This window comes from Amphiprion ocellaris, chromosome 12, assembly GCF_022539595.1.
Source record: "Amphiprion ocellaris isolate individual 3 ecotype Okinawa chromosome 12, ASM2253959v1, whole genome shotgun sequence".
NCBI classification, from domain to species: Eukaryota; Metazoa; Chordata; class Actinopteri; family Pomacentridae; genus Amphiprion; species Amphiprion ocellaris.
The window spans coordinates 15422317-15449691 of record NC_072777.1 but is presented as its reverse complement, the minus strand read 5'-3'; the positions used below and the strand labels follow the sequence as shown (position 1 = coordinate 15449691).

Here is a 27375-nt window from a genome sequence, read left to right as displayed (position 1 = left end):
TCACAAATGTTTGTAAAAGCAGTCTGGATGCCTAGGTGCTTGATTTTATACACCTGTGGCCATGGAAGTGATTGGAACACCTGATTCTGATTATTTGGATGGGTGAGTGAATACTTTTGGCAATATAGTGTATGTTGTTGTTTCGTGGGCAAATGCAAAATGACTAAAACATGATTATTATTTTTTAAAAGCCATCATGTAGAGGAAGTTTGAGCAAGAACAATGAAAGACCTGCACATCTTTCAAAGGCTTCATTGTTATGCTTAATTAAAAAATAAAATAAAGCATTCTAAAGCTGTGTGTGGGCGGCAAGTGTCAGATACTTCAACTAAGTGCAGGCATCCACTTTAATTATCACTTTGAGCACAGACAGGGCAGAAACTGAAAGTCTGCCATCTAATTCACCTGTGCTGTTTGTGTTGACAAGACATCGGTCTGATGTTTGAGGACAGCTGGCATTATCCACCTAGAAGGGACAGACTGAATAAAGCAGATTAATAAACAAGTAGAAAGTTCTCTGTGGTTTTATTACTATGACTTTCACATTACAAATTGCCATTTATTCCATAAAAATATTGATCACTGCAGCCAAGCTGACAGGTAAAGCCACTTTCAGATGCACATTATGTTTTTTGCATCTGGTTTTTTGTCATACTAACCAATTAAGTGTTTCCTTTCCAGTCGTAGATTGACGACAACATTTGATTTTGAGCTGATGTATGGCAGTGAGTGATGAATGCAGAAGTAGAGTAGAGATGACAAAGCATCCTTCCTAAACAAACTTTCGCTAAGCTTCATATCTCTCCAAAATTAAAACAAAGCAAAAATGCCCAAAGAAATCTTTAAACAATAGAACGTCGCTAGAATTTCTTCATGGACACAATAAGTTGGCCCGGGATCCAGTTGTTTTTTGCTCCACTTTGCTTTGACGCTGGTAGGGAGCTCAGCATTTGGCAACCTCACAATCATTTTTGCATAAATAAGTCCCTTTTCTAAGGTCCACCTCAAAGACTTTTGCATTGACGGATCACTTGCAGAAAGACTGCTATCACTGTACATCCAGAGCTGCCAACCACACTTGCAAATGTGAGATAGGAGGCTCTGCCAAGTATATATCTCTTCCAATTTTCAGAGACTTAAATCATTTGGAGGCACTCGCTGAAAAGGTACTTGATTATTGTTTAATGACAAAGTCAGCTTTTATTAGATTAGTCTTAAACTCAGTGTTTCAGAATCTGGTGATGGAGGGAGGTTATTTGGGTACATAGCACTCTTCTGGGACACAATTTGCATATATTGATGTTCACAAACACTCTGGAGTACTGGAGTGGAAGAGCAAAGTTTTGTGCAGTTGTTTGATTTTGTACACAGCAGAGAAACGCTTTAAGAAATGGAAAAATGCTCAATAAATACACACTCGCTACAGTCTGACACACACTGTGGCTTAAGTTAAAGCCAATAATTACAAATTTTACATTTCACCTGCATCTTAAATTATACTTTATATTGAAAGAGTGTTCGGTCACTGCCTTCTCTGGATGCTGAGCTTAAATATAACTGCCCTCTTGTCTGACATCATTACTTTCTTTTATGCTCTTTCCACACTTCAGTACATCTGAAAGTCAACATCCACTCTTGTCAGCGCAGTGTGAGAGAAGGAATGACAAAATACTGCAAAACAAGAACATTCAGATGGACAGTGGCTTTAACCATTTTCTTTACTAAATTCAGGTTTGTATCAAATATCTTTTTAAAAGGCTTGATCACAGATTGATGAGTTTGAGCTGTGATCTAAAGTCTTGAGATGTGATCTTAGGACCGGAAAGTTTCTGGTTCAAATTCTTTCCAGCTGGGAAAAAGCTGAGTGGGGAAATTGTTCAGTTCCTGCACATTTTTTTTTTTTTTTTTTTTTGCAATATCAGTGTGCATTCATGCAAGACATTTAATCCTCACCTCACCAGGGCTGCTCAGTGGCCAACAGTTTGAAGCTAGTTATACTAGGCAGCTTCCAGATATGGGAACCTTTGAGCATAAATCTCTCGCTCCCTTGTTGCTTTAAATAAGAAGATAAGGCAAATTCACTCAGGTAATATGTTTTTGCTCATTCCAATGTTATGGGTTCTAAATGGGCACACAGACGCACCGCACTCTATCAAAAGTTCTGTAGACTAAGCAGCTGTGCTAGCTTCATTTTACTCACCAGTTAAGTTGAGTTTCTTCTGGAAATGAAATTCTAATTATGAGAAAAGGTTACTTATACTAGGGCTGCACAGTGGCTTGGTCGTTAGCACTGTTGCCTCACAGCTAGAAGATCCCTGGTTCGCATAACAGCCTTTCTGCATGGAGTTTGCATGTTCTCCCAGTGCAAACATGGATTTTCTCTGGGTACTCCGGTTCCCTCCCACAGTCCAAAAACATTCTGAGGTTAATTTGTGATTCTAAATTGTCCTTAGGTGTGAATATGAATGTGATTGTTTGCCTCTACATGTAGCCCAGTGATAGACCTATCCTCTAAGTCAGCTGGGATAGACTCCAGCACCCCGCAACCCTAAGAGGATTAAGTGGTGTATAGAAAATGGATGGATGGTTATTTCTGTTAAAGTAGGCCTGAAGTTTATGTGTGAGATGTGTAAATCTTGTCAATGTTTTGACAACGTTGAAGTGACTACATTTATGAAAAGCAAAATCAAATCCTTTTGGTAGTTGACCACCATCCCCATTGAAGTAGTCACCTTGTGCATCGACACACTGCTCCCAGAGCTCCTGCAATTCCTGGAACGCTCCCTGATGCCCTTTTCTGTAGACATGTCAACCAGCATCTGCAATGAGTGCTGAATCACCTCCACTTTGGCAAAATTAAAAGCCTTCAGCTTTAATTTTGAGCAAGAGGAAGAAATTGCAGGGCATAAAAACTTAGTAAGGTGGATTGGGAGTAACAATTGTTGTAGCCAAAACAAACTGACTGGGTGCACCCAAATATCTTGCACCACAGCTCAGATCATCTACACTGAATGTTTTCTTTGAGACACCTCAGCGCATTATAGTAGAGATCTGCATTGGCTGTCGTTTGGGGGCGACTTCACGTTGAACAACAATGCCATGGTGAAACGGCAAATGTACACCTGCCAGTGGTCACAAAAATGGGTGCAACAAGCTACTGTTTGCACTTGTATTTGTGTGATCTACTCACACTCCATGTAGGAGCAAAAGGAACCAAATGACACCGGTCTCTGATAAGCTGATCAAATCTAAATGAATGCTGCTTCTTTGGCAAGAAAATCTTTTTTGCAAACCCAACCATGTCACGCTTGATGCTGCACATTTGCTTAAATTTGGATGCTGACCTAAAAAATATTGCAGAATCTAAAATAGTTCTTCATTTTACATGTCATGATTTTGGACTTTAAATGTTTCTAAATCCTTACTCTGTTGGATTATTTCAAGTTTTACAAAAGTGGTCTCAGACTTTTGGATCCCACTATGGGATACAAAATAAATGTACAGTAGTCCAACACACCACCGCCCACTGGGACCTCACTAATAAACATTATTATCGCCCTTCTGAACATGTCAACAAAAACTGAAAACATATAAGCTTTATAAAAAGAGATTTGTGCCAGATTTGTTGTACTAGATTGCATTGGATGGCACAGATGTTCCTAATAAAGCAGTGAGTGTGTACAGTGTCTGTACAACCACATGTAAAGGGCCATGAATAGGGGAAACATTCTCAATTCCACAGTAAAGACTAAACAGCAGCAGCTACTGTCTCTTTTAAATAGAATCTGTGAAGGTTGCACGTCCCCTCAGGTTAGCTTCATTTTTCCATTTTCTTTGTCCTTATGCTATCCCCAGGTCTTTATTTCTGGCACTCACAGGTCTTTAAGGTCACAAGTACTTGGTCGCCTATTGCTTACCACACTGACAACATCCACTATGTTTGATTTGTATTACAGCTGCTGAAAAATCAGGTGAACGGATTCATCGCACAGTCCTGTGGTTGTTCTCGCTTATTGAAACATATTTGCTATATTATCCTGGCTGTCTTGTTTATTTCTCTTTTGTCATTGACAGTGCTTTCTCAGATTATGAGCTGATTGATGGCTTTGTCCCCTCCAGCATGTTCGGCCTCCCTGAACCACTAAAACCAATGTGTCTGTGCATCGCTAGAGGACATTATAGTTCAGATACATTCAGTTGTTGGCAGGCATGATAAATCACAACTATTTTCTTTTTGTTCACAAAGCCATAATACCAGCGTAAAAATACAATTTCTGACTCACTGTAGACAGATTACCCAAATGCACATTTTTAACATCCTCAGATTCACATAACTGACACCACAATAGATTTCCCAGAATATTAGTAGAATTTTAAAGGTACAATAAATGCTGTTTGGTCAGGCAGTTTGTCCATTACTGTGATGGATGTGCATGCATGAGTACATCCACCTTCCTCACTTCCTGCCTAATGGTGGTCAAATGTGTGATTTTGTATTAAATAACACCAAGTTCATTTTATTTTGAGTTGGAGTGGTGCTTTACTTTTGTTGAGTAATTCTGTCTTTCAGATGACCTTTTTGTGTAGTACATGTATACATACATATACACACACACACGCACACACGCACACACGCACACACGCACACACGCACACACCACACACACACACATATATATATATATATATATATATATATATACATACAAGTGGACAAAATTTTTGGTACCCCTCGGTTAATGAAAGAAAAACCCACAATGGTCACAGTAGTAATTTGAATCTGACAAAAGTAATAATAAATAAAAATTCTATGAAAATTAACCAATTAAAATCAGACATTGCTTTTGAACTGTGCTTTAAGAGATTAAAAAAAACATATATATATATATATATATATATATATATATATATATATATATATACAAAGTGCCATAAATGGAAAATAAGAACAAAATCAAATCACTGTTTAGTGTGACCACACTTTCTCAAAGGTGCATTTTAATACTGTTTCTCAAGGTGCTTGGCAGGTATGAATGTGGTGGCTCCCTGATGGGACTGTGTGATGGATAAGAATCTATAAGTCTGAAGTGCCGAACTCTGTTGTGTTGTGTTATATGTGGAAAGAGAGATGCCATCAACACAACTGTAAACAACATTTAAAAACAGCTTGCTTACATTGTGCAGTGTAATGATCAAATGAAGAAAGTTGAGCAGATGTGGATTAATATTTGTTGAATTACCCAAAATTTAACAACACTAATTTTGATGATCCAATAAACACCTTTATTTTCAACACGGAAAACATGCTGGTTTTGCTATCTGTATGAGTGTCTTCAGTTTTTGGGATCTGCACAGCGCTGTGGCACTTTAAGTTTATCCACAACTTTCTTTAATATGGTTTAGTTAAGATCTGCAGACTACAGTAGACTATTTAAAGAAGGAAGTTACTCACACTGCTAGTCTATCACAGGGCTACACATAAGGACAGACAAGCACACTCGCATTCACACCTACGAACTATTTAGAATCACCAAACATTAACCTCAGCATATTTTTGGACTGTGGGAGGAAGCTGGAGTACCCGGAGAAAACCCATGCATGCACAGGGAGAACATGCAAACTCCATGCAGAAAGATCCCGGGAAAGCCGGGACGCGAACCAGGGATCTTCTAGCTGTGAGGCAACAGTGCTACCCACCATCACAACTAAGTGCCTAATGTCCTCACTTGAGCACACACACACACACACACACACACACACACACACTCTCTCGCTCCCTTGTTGCTTTAAATAAGAAGATAAGGCAAATTCACTCAGGTAATATGTTTTTGCTCATTCCAATGTTATGGGTTCTAAATGGGCACACAGACGCACCGCACTCTATCAAAAGTTCTGTAGACTAAGCAGCTGTGCTAGCTTCATTTTACTCACCAGTTAAGTTGAGTTTCTTCTGGAAATGAAATTCTAATTATGAGAAAAGGTTACTTATACTAGGGCTGCACAGTGGCTTGGTCGTTAGCACTGTTGCCTCACAGCTAGAAGATCCCTGGTTCGCATAACAGCCTTTCTGCATGGAGTTTGCATGTTCTCCCAGTGCAAACATGGATTTTCTCTGGGTACTCCGGTTCCCTCCCACAGTCCAAAAACATTCTGAGGTTAATTTGTGATTCTAAATTGTCCTTAGGTGTGAATATGAATGTGATTGTTTGCCTCTACATGTAGCCCAGTGATAGACCTATCCTCTAAGTCAGCTGGGATAGACTCCAGCACCCCGCAACCCTAAGAGGATTAAGTGGTGTATAGAAAATGGATGGATGGTTATTTCTGTTAAAGTAGGCCTGAAGTTTATGTGTGAGATGTGTAAATCTTGTCAATGTTTTGACAACGTTGAAGTGACTACATTTATGAAAAGCAAAATCAAATCCTTTTGGTAGTTGACCACCATCCCCATTGAAGTAGTCACCTTGTGCATCGACACACTGCTCCCAGAGCTCCTGCAATTCCTGGAACGCTCCCTGATGCCCTTTTCTGTAGACATGTCAACCAGCATCTGCAATGAGTGCTGAATCACCTCCACTTTGGCAAAATTAAAAGCCTTCAGCTTTAATTTTGAGCAAGAGGAAGAAATTGCAGGGCATAAAAACTTAGTAAGGTGGATTGGGAGTAACAATTGTTGTAGCCAAAACAAACTGACTGGGTGCACCCAAATATCTTGCACCACAGCTCAGATCATCTACACTGAATGTTTTCTTTGAGACACCTCAGCGCATTATAGTAGAGATCTGCATTGGCTGTCGTTTGGGGGCGACTTCACGTTGAACAACAATGCCATGGTGAAACGGCAAATGTACACCTGCCAGTGGTCACAAAAATGGGTGCAACAAGCTACTGTTTGCACTTGTATTTGTGTGATCTACTCACACTCCATGTAGGAGCAAAAGGAACCAAATGACACCGGTCTCTGATAAGCTGATCAAATCTAAATGAATGCTGCTTCTTTGGCAAGAAAATCTTTTTTGCAAACCCAACCATGTCACGCTTGATGCTGCACATTTGCTTAAATTTGGATGCTGACCTAAAAAATATTGCAGAATCTAAAATAGTTCTTCATTTTACATGTCATGATTTTGGACTTTAAATGTTTCTAAATCCTTACTCTGTTGGATTATTTCAAGTTTTACAAAAGTGGTCTCAGACTTTTGGATCCCACTATGGGATACAAAATAAATGTACAGTAGTCCAACACACCACCGCCCACTGGGACCTCACTAATAAACATTATTATCGCCCTTCTGAACATGTCAACAAAAACTGAAAACATATAAGCTTTATAAAAAGAGATTTGTGCCAGATTTGTTGTACTAGATTGCATTGGATGGCACAGATGTTCCTAATAAAGCAGTGAGTGTGTACAGTGTCTGTACAACCACATGTAAAGGGCCATGAATAGGGGAAACATTCTCAATTCCACAGTAAAGACTAAACAGCAGCAGCTACTGTCTCTTTTAAATAGAATCTGTGAAGGTTGCACGTCCCCTCAGGTTAGCTTCATTTTTCCATTTTCTTTGTCCTTATGCTATCCCCAGGTCTTTATTTCTGGCACTCACAGGTCTTTAAGGTCACAAGTACTTGGTCGCCTATTGCTTACCACACTGACAACATCCACTATGTTTGATTTGTATTACAGCTGCTGAAAAATCAGGTGAACGGATTCATCGCACAGTCCTGTGGTTGTTCTCGCTTATTGAAACATATTTGCTATATTATCCTGGCTGTCTTGTTTATTTCTCTTTTGTCATTGACAGTGCTTTCTCAGATTATGAGCTGATTGATGGCTTTGTCCCCTCCAGCATGTTCGGCCTCCCTGAACCACTAAAACCAATGTGTCTGTGCATCGCTAGAGGACATTATAGTTCAGATACATTCAGTTGTTGGCAGGCATGATAAATCACAACTATTTTCTTTTTGTTCACAAAGCCATAATACCAGCGTAAAAATACAATTTCTGACTCACTGTAGACAGATTACCCAAATGCACATTTTTAACATCCTCAGATTCACATAACTGACACCACAATAGATTTCCCAGAATATTAGTAGAATTTTAAAGGTACAATAAATGCTGTTTGGTCAGGCAGTTTGTCCATTACTGTGATGGATGTGCATGCATGAGTACATCCACCTTCCTCACTTCCTGCCTAATGGTGGTCAAATGTGTGATTTTGTATTAAATAACACCAAGTTCATTTTATTTTGAGTTGGAGTGGTGCTTTACTTTTGTTGAGTAATTCTGTCTTTCAGATGACCTTTTTGTGTAGTACATGTATACATACATATACACACACACACGCACACACGCACACACGCACACACGCACACACACACACACATATATATATATATATATATATATATATATATATACATACAAGTGGACAAAATTTTTGGTACCCCTCGGTTAATGAAAGAAAAACCCACAATGGTCACAGTAGTAATTTGAATCTGACAAAAGTAATAATAAATAAAAATTCTATGAAAATTAACCAATTAAAATCAGACATTGCTTTTGAACTGTGCTTTAAGAGATTAAAAAAAACATATATATATATATATATATATATATATATATATATATATATATATATATATATATATATATATATATATATATATATATATATATATATACAAAGTGCCATAAATGGAAAATAAGAACAAAATCAAATCACTGTTTAGTGTGACCACACTTTCTCAAAGGTGCATTTTAATACTGTTTCTCAAGGTGCTTGGCAGGTATGAATGTGGTGGCTCCCTGATGGGACTGTGTGATGGATAAGAATCTATAAGTCTGAAGTGCCGAACTCTGTTGTGTTGTGTTATATGTGGAAAGAGAGATGCCATCAACACAACTGTAAACAACATTTAAAAACAGCTTGCTTACATTGTGCAGTGTAATGATCAAATGAAGAAAGTTGAGCAGATGTGGATTAATATTTGTTGAATTACCCAAAATTTAACAACACTAATTTTGATGATCCAATAAACACCTTTATTTTCAACACGGAAAACATGCTGGTTTTGCTATCTGTATGAGTGTCTTCAGTTTTTGGGATCTGCACAGCGCTGTGGCACTTTAAGTTTATCCACAACTTTCTTTAATATGGTTTAGTTAAGATCTGCAGACTACAGTAGACTATTTAAAGAAGGAAGTTACTCACACTGCTAGTCTATCACAGGGCTACACATAAGGACAGACAAGCACACTCGCATTCACACCTACGAACTATTTAGAATCACCAAACATTAACCTCAGCATATTTTTGGACTGTGGGAGGAAGCTGGAGTACCCGGAGAAAACCCATGCATGCACAGGGAGAACATGCAAACTCCATGCAGAAAGATCCCGGGAAAGCCGGGACGCGAACCAGGGATCTTCTAGCTGTGAGGCAACAGTGCTACCCACCATCACAACTAAGTGCCTAATGTCCTCACTTGAGCACACACACACACACACACACACACACACACACACACACACACACAGTCTTGCATTTCTTATCTTCTTGAGACCCCCAAATTAATGCCTACCATTTTAGGACCACCCTTTCTACACACCATAGGAGCAAATGAAAGACATCCCTGAACTTGGAAAAAAATCTATTTTAACTATATCACCTCAGATTTAAGATACACACCAAATATATATATATATATATTTTTCAATGTATTTTAACTGTACTTACAAGGCCCGCCGGAACTTTAAATTTTAAATATCCTGTATGTGTCATTACTGTGATACAACTCAAAACACCAAAATAACCTAACAAAAATATCAAAACAGCTTTGTTAGAAGGCAACAAGTCTTTAAAAATTAATTACAAACATGCTTGTGTTTATCCCATCCTTCTGATGAACTGTTCTGTCTTGAAAGAAGGGAAAGAAACAGATTAAAGTCAAGAATTTGAAATATGTTTTGTCAGACAGCATATAGCATAGTCATGGCCATGGCCCAGTGTTTCCCCTCCATGTATCTCCTGTGCTCGTTCCTGTCTGTCTGTGTGCATGGTGGTGTTGTGGTGCTGCCTCTGTCACTCTCCTGGATCCCAGCTCAACCTGCACACATTTCTCCCATCAGCTCATCACCTTATCCAGCATATCTACCCCTGCTCAACTCACCCTCCTCACCAAATCATTGTCTCAGATACTGTTCATATGCCACTAAAAGTTCTAGTCATTTTTGAGAATCTGTTGTTTCCATGTTTTATACTTGTGCCCTGGGATCATTACACCCTGCCTGCCCTCTTTCTAACCTGCCTGCTGTCCCTGCACCTCTCCAGCCAGCTACACTCAGCCTGTCAGCCATCGTCTCTTTCCCACTCACCTCCATTCTCTGGTAGCTTGCAATGAACTTCCATAACTTCACCTCATCTCTGTCCTGTGTTTATTTTGTGTAAGTAATCAGACAAAAGCACCTGTCTGTGTAACACTACAGAGCATGCATACAGGGAGCTAAGGTAAAGGTTTTAATGGAGCCGTGTTAGGCTTACCACATAAATACAGACATGGATAAAGTATTCTTTTCAGATGTGCAACATGCAGTGAGATATGCTATGAAGTTTATCGTCGACCGTGTCTGAAAAAAAAAATAGATTACACAGACCATTTTCGCAGGATGCAGGAAATACAAAGAAGAGATGCAGTGAGAGGCACAGCGTCCCGAAGATCTACAAAGTTGTCTGTGTGGGCAGTCGTGTGTAGCTGCTATATAGGAGTCCAGAAATCAAATGCAAAGGCCCAAAAATGAGTATAACAGGTCTCCTTTAATGAACAGGTGTGACTTAAATACAACAGTGTCTTCTCAGACAGAACACCTACATATCCAAAAGGTTCACCGCAGTAAAAAAGACGAACCAGGAAGTTGTTGCATTGTATTGCATTGCATTATAAGTGAAAGGCTCCTTAACCTTTGGGGTCCTTTAATCAAACCCTTTAACAATGATTACATGTAACTTTTTTTAGTTTTTACAACAGATGAACAGTTTCAGCCTCACTATGTGTACAGCCAACATATAATAGATACACCTCATGTATCCTATAGAAACAGAAGGCCTCCTGTCATGATGTGGAAGGTGTAGGCCTACCTTTATAAGCTTGGTCCATGTCTACAGTCTCTGATCTGAAATAATTCTGTTGTAAACATAGAACTTGACCGCTTTCCAGTCCCTGTCAGCGAGGGCTTCAGGGGAAGCAGCGATGCACTTCTCACAGGCTTGTTTTCCAGGTGTCTTGCCAATACGAATGAACTCCATCAGAGACTTTTCAACTGCTTTCACCTCCTCTGTTGACCACATTCGTTTTACCTTTCTAGCACCTTGGAAAGGAGATTGTAAAGAACACTTATTACACAGGAAATTTAATACATGTTGAAAATTGTCAAACATTAACAGAAAAGGGGAAGCCAGCCTGGGTTTCCTGCCGTCCCACCAACAGGTGTATGTGCTTGTTGTGTATGCAAGTGGTCACTCACTAAAGAACATGGGTTGAGTTGAGAGCCTACCTGTGTTTGGCCTGGACATGCCAGTATATACAATTTTTCATTTTATGTTGTTTTGCAATTCATTGTTAAGGAGCTACCTGCTTGGTAATTACTCTCACACTGCTGTTTACTTAGCTACCAGGTAATTGTTTTGGCGTGTGTATATAAATGTTCAAACAGTGCAGAAAAATAGACCTTGCCCTATAAAAATAAAAAATAAAAAAATGAAAAAGATCAAGAAGATATTTTCACTTTACACCATTTGTGAGACAAAGGCATTGTGATGACAAAGTACATATCCCAGCCAAGCAGGAGAGACTGGACAGACTTGCTGGTGTCTGGCATGAAAAGGGTCGATCAGCTTTTGATTTGCTGTTCAGTTACAGTGTATAGAAAAGCTACAACAATAATTTAACATACATGTGGAAATACAGGACACATAATGATGACGACACATTCTTACCTCCCGAGCCTCGTTTCTGTCCAAGCTGCTGTTTTGAAGTGCCTTTCTTATCTCGAGTCACAGGTTCCACTCCTAGAAAACATTCATAGGAAACAAAATTATGCATGTAGCATGACTAGCCTACTGCAACACATTCTACAGAAATTTTCACAACACGCAGAGAAAACATAGCAGTAAATAATATCAATATTAGATGTGTTCCATTTACACACCAGTTGGATAACACTATTTTAGTCATATTTACAGTATGATTTATGTAATAGAGAATTAAGTCATTAAAGGAGCAAGCACACTCACTTCCTGGCTCTAGAAAAGGAGTTTGACTGACTTTTAATGTATGTTAACACTTCTGGAAGTAAAACACAGAGAGCAGTCCACCTTTGCTGTGCATCATACTCTCTCTCTCAACCATCTTTCCTGTCTCATCTACAGCTGTCTTATAGAAAGAAAACTAATAAATGCATCTGCAACTTTTTTGATAATCAATTAATCTGTGCGAGTCATTCTTTTGAGAAAGTAAGTCCAAATCCTCTTATTTCAGCATCTTAAATGTACAGTGTATAGGAACAGCTCTGAGCTGCTGACACAAATGTACATAATTTGTTGGGAAAAGTAAGAGCTGTACCACGCTTACCTCCCGAGCTTTGCTCCTCTACAGGCTGCTGCTCTGAAGTGCCCTGTTCGCCTCGAGTCACAGGTTCCTCTCCTAGAAAACATTCATAGGAAACAAAATTATGTACGTGTCATGACTAACAGTCTATACAGTCTAACGCATGATGTCCAGAATTACTGTGTATAGATTGAGGATGATAGTATTAATACAAAAAAAGGAAATGTTATTGTGATCTAGCACACAAATCAGAAGCACAGACATACCTGGTGGAGCCGCTGGACCTTCATCTTCAGATGACTCCCCTGAGCTTTTTTCCACAACTTCATATCGGTCTTCACGATGGCAAAGGCAATTTGTATCAAATGAAAAATATGTGAATTAAAATTACAGACGTGCACAGTTAACTTTGCCATTACAAGTAATAATTTCTTACCATTTGGGCTGATCGAGATTTGGTCCAGACTTTTCCCCTTGAATTCTGCCAGTCTGCCCTGTTCGCAGGCCATCAATACCTTACTGATCTTAGCTAACTGCAAAGTCCCTTCGGGTAGGCGATAGAACTTCCTGTGTACCCTTATGTCATGCCCCAAAAAGTCTGCCAAAAGATCTTGTTCGGTGTCATTAAGATTGAGTACTCTTGATAGAGTGGCCACTTGTTTTCTTAGTTTTGTTGATGACAGAGCTTCAGGTTTTTCAGCCCCACACTTTCTGGCCAACTCACGGATGCAGTCAGACCCCCGAAGCCTTGTTTCAAAACCTGGTCTTGCAAATAAATAGATGTTTTCACCTATTCCACATGAGCTTCTCTCCTCCACCATTAGCTCCAGAGATTGCACCATTACTGGAGTAAGGATGACAGGCACCTTTCTGCCACGCTTCCCTCGAATTTCCACACGTTCAAAATGCTGGCAGAGCCTCTTCTCCAATGCCGTCAGTGCTTCACCAATATCTTCATTAAGTGGGGAGTTGTCCCTGGTGAGAAATGCTTCCAAACGCATCTTTGAGACCTCGCCTTCCCGCCTTCGGTTGAAAAGGATTATCTGTGCCAATATTACTTTAGCAAGATTGCTCCAATTCTTCGGGATTTTCTCAACCAACAACTGCTTGTAGTATTGCTTCTGTTTGTCAGTCATGTACATATGCATTTTTTTCACATCCTCTGCCAATGGAATGAGCTTGGGTTTGTTCCATTTCTTCTCCTCAAGTGTACGGTACGCAGCAGAAGAGATCATTTCATTCCAGGTAAGACTGTACAAGCGCCTAAACTCTTGGACAACCTGCTTCTTTTCATTGTTCTGAGATGAAAGAGCTTCAGCCTCCATGATATCGGCAACTCTCTGGATGCTTTGCCCTAGCTTTGTGGCTAGAGTGGGTTTCCCAAACTTGTTCCTCTTTTCATCAAAGCCAGCTACTTCTTTTACAGCTCGAATCACATGGTGAAAGTGTTGTGGATCAATATATTCCTCTATTGTTTTCAGAGGGGTCACCGTCCTTCCTATGATCAAGAGTCTACCCAGTCCTCGCATAATTTGACGAACATTGTCATGCTGAGAGGCAGTTTCACGTTGGCGGTTATACATCTTCTCTCCTACCTTCATGATATAGATGTCTTCTTTTACTGCATGGGCAATTTCGTCTTGAGTCATGCCATTCACAAGGGCCCATACCTTCGTGTGAACATCTTGAGGTACAGGCTGAGCAGAAGCACAGAGTGTTTGTATTCTTGTTTTTCCGGGTAATGTTCTGCGAACATTTTGAGCAAGTGTGCACCGTTTTGCATGCTTCCACAGCGATTTGCGCTTGAAGTACCCAAAGCATGCAAAACAATGCTGATAGTCCTTTGGATTGCTCTTGCCATCACTTTGCTGTTTACAAGGTACCAGTGTCCCTTCTCCTTTTGTGAGTGCCTCAATGTTGTGTGCCCTATTTCCTTGCTTGCGAAGGAGATCCAGCAGATTTCTCCTTTCTTTAGAGTTCGGTGGATACATCACTGCACGAGCAACTTCCTTTTTATCCCCATGTTTACGTTCCAGGTGGCGTGCAATTTTTGTTTGCGGTTTCCCGCAGTACATGCAGTAGTTTCTCTTTTGGTGGTACTTCTTGCACCCATCTACATTTGGAACATCAGCTACAACCAGAGAACCACTCTTCTCAACTGAACTAGAGATAGAAGATTTTTTACATCTTGTGTAAGTCTTTATATCTTTCTTTCTCTTTTTGTATCTCTTGGTTTTGAGTCTTGATTCACCTGAATGCTCTTCTTCACTAAAACTTGAGCATCTCTTGTAACTTCTCTTGTATATTTTTTTTGTTTTGAGTGTTGATTTAACAGAATCTTCTTCCTGACTAGAAAAAAAGATCCTCTTTACTTCCATCCCTGTTTTGAGTCTTGGTTCATCTGAATCCTCTTCTCTGGAATGCACACTTGCTTCCATGCCTTGCTTCTCTTTCTTTGCTCCCAATAACCCATCTGAGACATTTTTTGATTCTGATGACGTCTTTGGTCTTTGCTTCTGACTTCTTTCTTCTAATGATTCATCTGAACTAGCCTCTGATGATGCTGGGACATACTCATCCGCACTGCTGATAGTGGAAGGTGACAAATTGGAGGTGTACCCAAGCATTTCTTTGGTCAGCTACAATAGAACAGACATTTATTTTACATGAGAATCAAAAGGGATGCAACTTCATACTACAATTATCTTCTCTAAAAATGTACATGACAACAAATTAATCTGTTTAGCTGATTATTCTGGGCCAATGCAAATAACATTTGACTACTGTGTCTACCACTAAGAACTAACAATAAGCATGTACAACATGAGCTTTACTTACAAATACACTGTCTGTTCTTGTTAAGGGTGGAACCTCTATTTCATCTTCCATCTGCAAAAAATGTAAAGGGAAATTAGTTACATTTAAATTGAAGCATTTTGAAATTTTTACAGGCAAAGATTACTTACAGATTTTTATTAATTATGTAAATTATGCAAAAACTAAAGTCTGCAGGCTAAACTTGCGGAGCAATAGACACACTTCAACAATCAGAATTGTTTATGCAAGTTAGCAACAGCAAAAGGCTAGCTGGGAGTCAAGGCATATAAGTGTCTCTCAGCTCTGGAAATCAAAAGTTAGTTTCACGTGTTGAAACTAGATTGAGGTGGAAAGCTGATTGGGAGCTGTTGGTCATAACTGATCAGCATTTTGAAAACACAAGTGGATCACAGATTCCTTTAATTCAGCTCAGAGTACTGCCGTGTTTTGACCCTTTGCAATGTTTGCAAAGATGCCACAAAGGTGACTTTCAAAAGAAGTCCGCAGAAATTTTAAAGTGTAAGTGACACTGCATGTGAAGCCATGAATGTTTACTAATGAGACACAATATCTCTGTCATTTTGTGCTTTTGTTTGTCACTCTAAAGTACATTATAAAAAGGTGCCGTACAACTTACCACTGTGTTGAGTCTACCGTCTAACAAGGTCCTTTCTCTCTCATCATTCAATCTTTGTGTCTGAGCCTCCTCATAGCGCCTCTCACACGCATCTTGATGTGCTTTGAGTTTCTTAAGGCGACGTGCGTAACGAGTTTGAGCCTGCAAAACACAGAAAAATTAAGTTTTAAAATGTTTATCCCTGTTGAGCCAAATTATTTTTTGGACATTCGTGCTTTATTAGACAGGAACAGAGCATGGGAGCAGAGAAGAGCAGAGGGTTTCTGAATGGAGTACATTTTTTAAAAAAGTTGCGTCCACAATAGGACTGGGCAGAGCAGAGGGACAGATGTCTGCAGCAGTAATACTATCGGTTAATTTATTTTATTCTATTCTATTTTATTTTATTAGCTCCTCACTCTTCAGCCTAGTGTTTGGCTGCCCTATGAATAAAAACAGTTGAAAATGTGGAGATCTAGCCGCCATCTGAGCACGAGCAGCTGAGCTAGAGCACAGTAGATGTGGCACTGTACAGCTGTTGCAGCGCACATGTGTGTTTTTTACAACAACAACAAAAACAATAAAACATTGTCAGTCGCCCTCTTAATCAACAACAGAGGAATGGATTGCTGATCGGCACAAGACGACGGCACAGACACTCAAAATAGCGTTTTAATCTTATAAGTTAACGAGCATCGGTTATCAGTCAGAAAAAAAATTCAAAATGTGTATCCCTACTGCTAACATATTCCAGTTTGGAGCCAATTGTTCAGATTGTAACTGAAGCGTCATCTCATCAGGCTATAACATCAGAGGAAAAAACTGGGGGTTTATGAAATATGCATTTTCACTAAAAGCAGCAGATATAATTACATCTAATTTCTCTAGTTACCGTCTTTATCTTTAAGAATTATTGTTCAGTCACATAATACACTACCACAAACTACTTACTATAAACATCATCAAAATAACAGCTCAATATGTTTTCTCCCACTCACCTGTGCAGTCAGAAGGTCGTCAGTGGAAAAGAACCTTGAGCCATCCTCCTGTAAACACAGTGACACAATCAGTCAAACTTTTACACAGCACATGACTCTGTATTTCAAGCTGCACTCTTTGGCAGTTTATATATGCAGTTAACACTGTGAATCTGGACATCATCTCAATGTCGATATTTCCTGGTGTGTGAATGACTTATGAACGCATCAAACATACAATCACATTACTGATAGTGTTGCTTACGCAACATGGGTTTATCATATTGAACAGTTTGGTCTTACAGCTTAGACAGACTATGAAGACAATGATTTATGGTGTTACAACATGGCTTTAATCAGATTATAGCTCAATGCAACAGCCCTGTAGCACCTTTAAGGTTTTGACTCAGGAGATGTCTAATCAGAACTATTCATGTGGCAGTGACGTGTATTACTTGTTTGATAAAACAACAAACACTCATGCGGTCCTCCTCCTCACTAAATAGGCCTATGTTTTTTATGACGCACTGACAGAAACAGAGTTCAGAAGCTTCATCATATGTTTTAACAACAGAACAACTCACTGTGTGCATAAAGACAACTTTAGTTTATTCATAAGTTTTTCTCTCTGTCAGTCTCAGTCATGCTCTCTCTCTCTATTCATGGTAGGACAGATGAGAAAAATGAGTTTCATGTCAATAAAAACATGTGTGCCGATGTGTAAAACATTGTAGTTGTCCAGACTCGCCTGAGGGTTGTACAACGAAGCGAGTTTAGTGAGTTAGCAAGGTATGTTGAGACTAAAGTCAGAGTTTTCAGTAGAAGGTGGCTCTCTTTTTACCTGGCTACATCTCCATGGTAACATATGCTGTGGAGCTAACCTGGTCGGGAGCAGGTTCTGTTCAAAGTTTAGGTTTAAATCGGCCGTAACAAGCGTCTCTTTAACCAAGGCGTCTCCTGACAATTACTTATGAGTGATTCAGATTGTCAGCTGAAGGATGAAGTTGTATCTGTAAACCTGTTGATCTCTACATTACCAAAACCACTGAATGAAGCAGTTACAGTATCACACACTGGATGCATCACGTTGCCATGGGAACCGACATGTATTTAGTTGGTGATGTAGAAATCATGTAAACATGTTTTTATGTTTGGTCCATTTACACGCTGGTACTGTAGCTGACAAATCATTGATTAGAAAACTGATTATCTATTGGTATTTATTACAGAGAATATTCAATTAGTAACATTAATTTCACTTTGATTCATCACTAATTAAAGTGATCTCCTGCATTATGGGATAGTATCAGACTAAATGCTCTTCAATACAATATCATGTTTAAATATATGAAGTTTAAAGTTTAATAGATTTATTGTACAGCGGTCAGTTAAAAAAATAAGTGGATGCAGTTTTCTACCAGCATTCCTGTCTTACATCTTTTCCAGTAGTAGCTTTATGCCATCACATATTTTATATTCATCACTGTTCTCATAATAACCTGCTGACTGAAGCAGCTGCACACTTTCGGTTCATTATGTGCTGGAAAAGCGGCACATGACGCGCTAAAACGGCCACTTTCATGGGAACGCGCACAGAATCCGAAGAAGAACGCCTGACAAAGAAAACTGATAACCACCTTTGTGATAATCGTTAACTCTAACTAAGGCTAGCTTTAGGTTTTATTGAGCAGAGTTACACAAAGAAAGCCCGTCTATGTTGAACTGGCTTCTTAGTACAGCCCTCTGGTGTACTTGACGTTAGCCGCTAACCGTTAGCGAACGTAACATTAGCCGCTAGCTAATCACCATCGTGAAGTTTGAGCACATCGACACACAGTTAGCTACGTTACTTACGGTGCTTTAACTTACGTATGAAAACCGCATGCAAGTATAATGAACAGCACATTATTATGAAGCAAAAATAACTCACCATGTCCAATATTAACACCGCCGCGGTGCGCGTGTAGAGCAGTAATCCGGTCTGAACTAGATGACAGAGCAGGTGTGGAGCCAAGCAGGAGCGCTGGTTTTATGACACAGCACACGCCAGAGTAACTCCGCGCGCAGTTATAAAGAGCAACAGAGATACTGGAGGGCCACAAATTTCCAAATCAATACATAAAAATGGTAACCATAAAAAAATAAACACAACAAAAATACAGCTGTTTACAAGCCATTGTCATGAACAGATAAGAAATTATTATTATCATATTATTATTATTATTATTATTATTATTATTATTATATTATATTTTATTTTTTTTTTATTTTTTTAACTGAAATCACTGGTGGAGGGGAGATGGTTCTTGTTAGGACCGTTTCTCACACACACATCATGTGGGGGGAAGATACAGTCTATGGACAGATGATAGGACAGAGGGGTCTTATAAGGACCACAGCTGGAACAGTGTTAGACTGGTATTGCTGTGGGTGATATGAACCCATAAGTTTCCTGAAGTAGAGACATTAGCAGGTATGCATACATCCAACACACTGCATTCCCATTCACACACAGTACAGTAAGCATTGAAGCTGTGATATAAAATGGTGAAATCAGTCTGAATACTTGCTTAAAAGCATAATCGAAAGAAGGAGAACTGTGTGACAGTCTCACTAAAATTCTCCTATCTCTACCTCTGTAGCATTCAAGCATCCTGCATCTAAAGGTGGTGGAGGTGGTACATATAAATGGGCGGCCATTTTAAAGTCTCACTCTCTTTTGTTCTGGCCACTTTAGTTTGCTCTTGTGTTTTGTTTATTTAGTTATATCACACACAGTTCAGGTTGTGTTGGTTTGTTTAGTTTAATAATTATCTTTTCCTTCCTACATTGTTGTAGGAAGGAAAATTTTTTTTTAACCTGAAATCACTACATAGGTGTGATCGGAGCAGGTGGGGGAGGGGAGATGGTTCTTGTTAGGACCGTTTCTCACACACACATGATGTGGAGGAAAGATACAGTTTATGGACAGATGATAGGGCAGAGGGATCAAGGACCACAGCTTGAACAATGTTAGACTGGTATTGCTGTGGATGATATAAACCCAGAAGAGGAGATGTCCTCAGAAACATGGACTCCCAGAAATTTAAAAGTCTGAACTCTTTCCACCTTTACTCCTTTGATATGGAAGGGTTCTGTGTCATGCTTCCTCCTGAAGTCCAGTATCATCTCCATTGTTTTAGTGGTGTTCAGTGTGAGGTTATTCAATTCAATTCGATTTTATTTTATTTTATTTGTACACCGCATATTTACAACACAAGTCATCACATAGCGCTTTACAGAAAGAACAGAAAACAAAACACAAAAATCCAAAGTTGCTTTTGGATTTCCTATAAGCAGCAGTCAGTGATGGTGGAAAGGAACCGAAAACCCCCCTAGTGCAGGGGTGTCAAACTCATTTTAGTTCAGGGGCCACATTTAGCCCAGTTTGATCTCAAGTGGGCAGCACCAGAAAAATCAGAGCGTAATAACCTGTAATATACCCACCGTTCCAAATTTTTCCTTTGTTTTAGTGCAAAAAAAGTACATTCTGAAAATGTTCACATTTAAGAAATTATCTTTTTACAAAACATCGGGAACAACCTAAAATTTCTTTAAAAAATAAATTCAATTTCAAAAACATTATGCCTCAGTTTATCATTTACATGTGCATTACAACTTCCAGATCAGAGTGTATCTACAAAGGCACAAAACATTTAGTCGCAGGTGTCTGGAACTGAACAATATATTATTTTACTTTATGATCAAATCAACTTATCAAGATCTAGAAATGATTTGGAATTTGCATCCATTTTTTAAAAAATGACAAAAGTCAGACAAAATATTACAATAATGAGACACAAAGCAACAACAAAAAATGGACGAATGACACAAGCCAGACAAAAAAAAGACACGAAACAACAAAAATGAGACAAAAAATAATGAATAAAGCGAAACACAAAATGACAAAAATAAGACAAAAAACACAAGCAAGACAAAAAGGAAACATAAACCAGCAAAAATGAGAAACAAAACAACAAAAACATGAGACAAATGACCAAAGTCAGACAAAAAAAACAAGACAAAAATCAGCAAAAACAAGGCACAAAAGAACAATAAGCAATCTAGTATTTTACTTTATGATCAAAACAACTTGTCATGGTCTGGGACTTATTTTAAATTTACAGTTTGACAAATGTACAATTCTCTGTAATTTTTAGACTTCACAAAGTCATCCCACGGGCCGAATTGGACCCTCTGGCAGGCCGCTTTTGGCCCACGGGCCTCATGTTTGACATCCCTGCCCTAGTGAGGTGGGGGGTGGGGGGGGTGCAGAACCAGGCTCAGGGAACAGGGAGGGAGGACATCTGCCTCGACCGGCTGGGTTGGAGTGGGGATGAGGGGGAGGGATAGCAGGAGAGGTTGGGGTGAGGAGAGTAGGACAGCAGGTGGTGAGGCCAGCGGCTGGAGATCAGAGACATGGAGCTCCACATCCAGAGACATCCATGGAGAGATCAAGCACAGGACACAGGACCTCAGGGGAAACACAGAGTTAGCCATATGTAATGGTGATATATAATAGTATAGAGAAAGGAGAGGAGCCCAGTGCATCATGTGAGTCCCCCAGCAGTCTAAACCTATAGCAGCATAACTAAGGGACAGCTCAGGTGATTCTGAGGAAGGTTTTAATCCTCATCTTAAAGTAGAGAGGGTGTCTGCCTCCAGAACCAAAACTGGGAGCTGATTTCACAACAGAGGAGCTGAGAACTGAAGGCTCTGCCTCCCATTCTACTTCTAGAAACTCTGGAACCAGCCAGTAAACCAGCAGTCTGAGAGGGAAGGGCTCTGTTTGGATGATAGAGTATTATAAGGTCTTTAAGATACCATGGAGCTGGTCATTAACAGTTTTATAAATGAGAAGCAGGATTTTAAATTCTATCCTGGATTTTACAGGGATCCAATGAAGAGAAGCTGATACAGGAAAAATATGATCTCTAGTACTGGTTCCTGAACTCTGCGTGCAGCATTTTGTATCAGCTGGAGGTTTCTAACAGAGTTTTGGGACAACCTGATAATAAGGAATTACAGTAGTCCAGCCTAGAAGTTACAAATGCATGGACTAGTTTCTCAGCATCACTCTGAGACAGAATGTTCTGATATTTTATAATATTTCATAGATGAAAGAATGCCATCCTGCAGACTTGCTTTATGTGTAAGTTAAACAACATATCCTGATCAAAAATTACTAGTAGAACTGGAGGCTAAGGCAATGCTATCTATAGAAACTATCTAGTTAGACAATGTGTTTATTCACTGAGCACTACTCCAACAGCCTCTGGACCTCAACCCTGTGCCCAGTCTGTTGTCCGTGAACTTCATGACTGTGTTGAGCTAGTGAGCAGTCATTAGTCTACAGAGAGTAAAGGAGAGGTCTCAGCACACAGCCCTGACAGGAGCCAGTGCTGAGAGTGATAGGGGAGATGTGGGAACCAATTTTCACTCTGTGGGCGCTCTATGAGGGATTGTTGAATCCAGGAACAGCACACACCTCACCTCATGGTCCTTCAGTTCCGGTGAGGGATATCAGTGTTGGGAGGAGGCATGAAAGGTATGGTATTTGTCGTGTTGGCCTCAAACCTGGCAAAGAAGCAGTTTAGCTCTGTCTTGCCTTGCCTCTTTAGTTCAGCTCTAGCAGAGCTGTACTGTGATTTGTCCCCTGATCTGAAGGTGGTGTTGCAGCTTTTGTGGAGCTTCTGGACCTCGCTCGTCAGGCTTTCTGGTTTGAAAATCTACAGATGCACTTGTGGACTGTGATATTGTCTGCACAGTATTTGATGTTAAACAACAAAGTCTCTGAATATTCCTCCATCTCTCCTTAAGTGAACAGGTCTCATTCAGTGTTTCTGAAACACCTTGTTGCTAAGTTGTAATAGTTTTGTGGTTGGATTTGTTGTTCTGCTGTGGGGAGTCTGACTGGCCCAGATGGCAAGAGAAACAGTATTGTATCCATACTGGATGTTGGATATACACAGTCCAGGATATGGTTTCCCCCCTTGTTGCAGTTCATACGCTGGTAAAAACTGGTGAGAACACTTTTTAGACATGTTTGATTGAAGTCTCCTGGTATGATGTGTCTGTGATGGACTGGCGACCTGTCCAGAGTGTCCCCTGCCTTTGCCCTAAGTCAGCTGGGATATACAGGTTCTCTCACCACCACCACCACCATCATCATCATCATCATCATCATCATCATCATCACCCATTGCCTGAAATTGAATTGTATGTATAGGAAAACTATATACAATCCATTAAGGTAATCAGAATTGATTTAATATTTTGTGGTCTTAAATTGATTAAAAATAAGTACATAATACACAAAAAGTTGTTTTTATTTATTTTTTCAAATGTAGACAGTTACAAAATAGGTATTATCATTATTATTATTATTATTATTATTATTATTATTATTATTATTATTATTATTATTATTATTATCTGTTTTGTAACTGTCTTTCATCCCTTCATTTTAATGTTTGAGTCATACTTGCAGTTACATATGTTGGCCAAAGGTGGCGCACTTCATTTTTTTTTTACACACACTTGTTTTTACATATATTGGCCAGAGGGGGTGCACTTCTTAAAACCAATACACACGCAATTGTAAAAATCCCTTCTTCTTGAGTCCATACCATTTTTTCTAGATTTCACCACCAGGGATGCTAATGAGCCATTCTCTATCAGATGCAAGGGTTTTCCTTATTAGGACCATGGTTTTGGTCCTAACTTGTCCATCGGTCCTAATATGTAAGGTAATTTTATGGATTGATGTCTCAAGAAGAATAGTAATGCGAGAACACACACACACACACACACACACACACACACACACACACACACACACACACACACACACACACACATTGTCTTTAATGCCAAGTAATTTCAGAGGATTCCTGAAGGGTGAAGTATCAGAGAAGTTTGCTGGTAAACTTAAGTAATTAATACATCATGCTGTTGGAGCTGCAGAGCTGACCTGAGCAGCTCCGTTATGAAAGAGCATACAGCCGCTCCCATGATTGATGGTCCTCCCAGACAGATTTATAGAGCTGCTATTTCCAAACTATAGCTGGAGAATTAGGCCACTGATTTGCATATTGCTCAAAAGGGTAACAGCAAACAGCAGCTAATGCACCTAGGTCCCTTATGTGTTTATAATGTAAAAAATGGTATTAGTGAGTAATTGAACTCCCCTCGGGATTAGGCTGCTTCAGGTTCTATATTTAATGGTTTTTCATCTGATGAGGGTGTTGTTCATTTCACAGCTAAAATTAGAACATGTCACGTCCTTATTCTGGGCTGGATCTCTCAAGTGTCAAGGAATTTTAGAAAATAAAGCAGGACGCATTAGTTGAAACAAAAGGTTATCTGCTACATCTTCTATAAAATGTGAAAACATTTTTATTTAATGCTTAAACTGTGTAACATTGATTATGATTGTAGCACAAAAGGTATGCCAGATGTTTTGTTTGCTAATGAGGAGAGGAGTGGTTGTTCTGGACATGTCCTACATTTGACTTAAGATTTGGAAGTGTGGGGGTTATAGTAACTACTGACAACTATTTTTGCAACCTGTTTCATTTACCCAGACATGAGGAATTGCTGCTTTTTGCTCACATTCATTCATTATATGGATATGTGAAATAGTAATCAGCCTTTTTCAGTCTGTTAGCGGTGTATGACTCATAGTGGAGATGAGTTTTTAGGGGTTCAATCACTGAATGTACACAAACTTTAAAGGAAGTGATCCAGATCTGCAGCTGGTAGTTTTTGTGTAATCCTGTTTACAGACAGATAAACAGCTAAACAGACAAATGGCTTTGAAAACAGACTTCTGCCTTGGTGAGAAATTCCCTAAATCATGATACAGAGTTGTCATTACAAGACACAAGGTGGTTGGAGTCTGTCTCCTTGTTCTCCTTTCCTGATCTGACAAATAATCACATTTTAGAGGCCTTTACATGGAATGATTTATATTAAATATTGCAAGTTTCAACCTGCTGCATAAATGTGTTGTCTGAATAGATTATATACACAGGAAAAGCACTCAGAGAGTGCAGTACTCTGCTCAGTTTTATCATTTCCGACAGATGAAATCTTGAAAAAATTTGTGGCAGAAATCATGGCACCACAGAATGTGGCCATTTAATATAGATGTACCCACAAACAAAATGACCTTGTGCCGAGCACAGCCGTGTGTTATGCATGTGTACTTTATGTATGGATACCAAATTGCATTACCTAACTATGTAGCAGGTGGCGGGAATTGATGGGACTCGGAAACACACCCGCAATTTAATCAATTGTTCCTTCTATCATTTCCGACAGATACGTCCTGATAAGTCCGCAAAGGTGGATTTGGAGTAGGATCGCAATCATGTGATCATCAGCAGGCAACTGACGTAGCTTTCACTTGTAGTCATAGTTACAGTGACGCTGTTTTGCTATCTTGCAATGATACAGAAATCTTTACCAAATCCGTGGATCCAGACTATAAGCCACATCACTGCCAAAATCTAATCAGTTGGTCCTTGTATCATTTCTGACCTTCCCTGAAAATTTCATCCAAATCCATTACTCCGTTATTGAGTAATGTTGCTAACAGACAGACAGATAGATGGACAAACATGCAGACAAACATATGCCAATTGTCACACAACTCCGTCGTTCCTTGGCAGAGTAAAAATGTATGAAACATACGATGTAATTATTGTAAATAAAGAGTTTAAATGATTTCTTCAAAATTCTACTCTTCTCGTTTCAACCTCAAAACAGCTGCAGGCAACATTTTCTGAAGTCGTCTCACGAGATTGAAGCTGACAACAGAATCTTACAGTTCACAACATCCTGCCGAACTCCAATGTCTTTATTAGGTCGTTTGTATTTAGAAGACATCATAAAACAGGTCTTTTTAAGTGAAATGTGTTTTTATTTTGAGTTAAAAAAATGGAAAAAGTTCAGAATAAGAAAAAGTTTGATATTGACTCAAATTCCCTGGAGTTGCCAGTGTCGACCATGGCTGAACTCCCATACAGGCCTGTGTGACAAACAAATGTAAATGTTCTGCTGAAACTCTGCTGTTTGAACAAAACACCGGAGAAAAGCAGCGCCATTCCACAGCTCAAGCAGGACTCTGCTGAACTTTATGATATATATTTATACACTGTTTTCAGGCACAAAACAATACTTTGTGACATTGTTTCATCTTCAGATGTCACTTTAAAAAAAATGTAGTGACCCAAGTTTAGTTTTTCTTTTTTTTTTTTTTGTTTTTTGAACAAAAACTTTTATGCGAGTGAAAATCAGCAATACATAAAGAAGGAATTGAGTTCTGTCCTCACTGTTTGATTAATGCGATCTTTGGAAAGCATTAAAAGAAAACAGTAATAAGCATTTAGTATCCAAGGTAGGGATGTAATGTGACAAAGAATTTGTGATTTTTTGAATGAGTGTTCAAATATTGTTGTAGAAAACATGGAGTTTCCTCATTGTGTGTCATGACAAATTTAGCATATAAAAATTAGCTTGTAGCAAGGTGTTGAGCCTCATTCGAGGTAGTTCCCTCTCCTTTTTCTTCTGCTCTGACTGTGCAGACTGTCTGTTTGATGGATTATCTCTGTCTTCTCCTTTAGTTCCTCTGTCTGCTCCAGTCTGCATTTCAGAAAATAATTGAAAATGCCTATTCCAGCTCATGCACACATGCTGCTTTTTCAACTTTCTGTTCGGGAGTCCTTTCCTGCTTCCCTCACCTGCATTTTCCAATACATCTTAGTTTTCAGATCACAGTGTGCTTTTGCAATATACACCAGGCTGCATTCACTTCAATTCAGTAACAGCATTTCTTGATGTTTTTACTGTACTGTACCATTCAATAGTAGTGGATGAAAAATATAGACTCCAGCCAACCGCAACTATTCAGTGGTGTATAGGTAATGGATGGATGGATGGATGGATGATTTGAAGTGACATCCTAAAATTTCAGTTTGTTCTTGGTCTCAGATAGGACGACTGTAGTTATTATTATTAGAGATAGGCTCCGACCCTCTGCAACCCTACAGAGGACAAAGCAGTGTACAGAAAATGGATGAAAGTTAAGTCGGGACCTGAAATCTGAATGAAGTTATCAAGCCAATTTCACGTAGTTCGTACACCTTAAATCTATTTTAAAATCGATGAATGCAAAAATTACAGGTTCAGTTACATGCAATATTAATTTGATGCAATCACCAACATTATTATGTCAACAGAACTCATTCAGATTATTTATTTTATTTATAATTATTATTATTATTTGCATAAAATGCTTGTCTAAATCTATAC

At 39.1% G+C, this 27375-nt stretch overlaps 2 protein-coding genes across 2 annotated transcripts in view; one reads left to right on the top strand and one right to left on the bottom strand.

Moving 5' to 3' along the window:
* Window positions 1-27375, top strand: part of LOC111564587 (exostosin-1) — a 458700-nt gene that overhangs the window by 177323 nt on the left and 254002 nt on the right. The window lies entirely within an intron of this gene.
* On the bottom strand, window positions 10802-19190 carry LOC129350175 (uncharacterized). Its single transcript, XM_055015848.1, has 8 exons — window positions 17041-19190; window positions 16064-16204; window positions 15448-15498; window positions 13046-15248; window positions 12876-12944; window positions 12634-12705; window positions 12000-12071; window positions 10802-11371 (listed from the first exon to the last, which is right to left on the bottom strand). The coding sequence occupies exons 3-8, from the start codon at window positions 15496-15498 to the stop codon at window positions 11163-11165; spliced, it is 2676 nt and encodes an 891-aa protein (XP_054871823.1). The 5' UTR covers window positions 16064-16204; window positions 17041-19190; the 3' UTR covers window positions 10802-11162.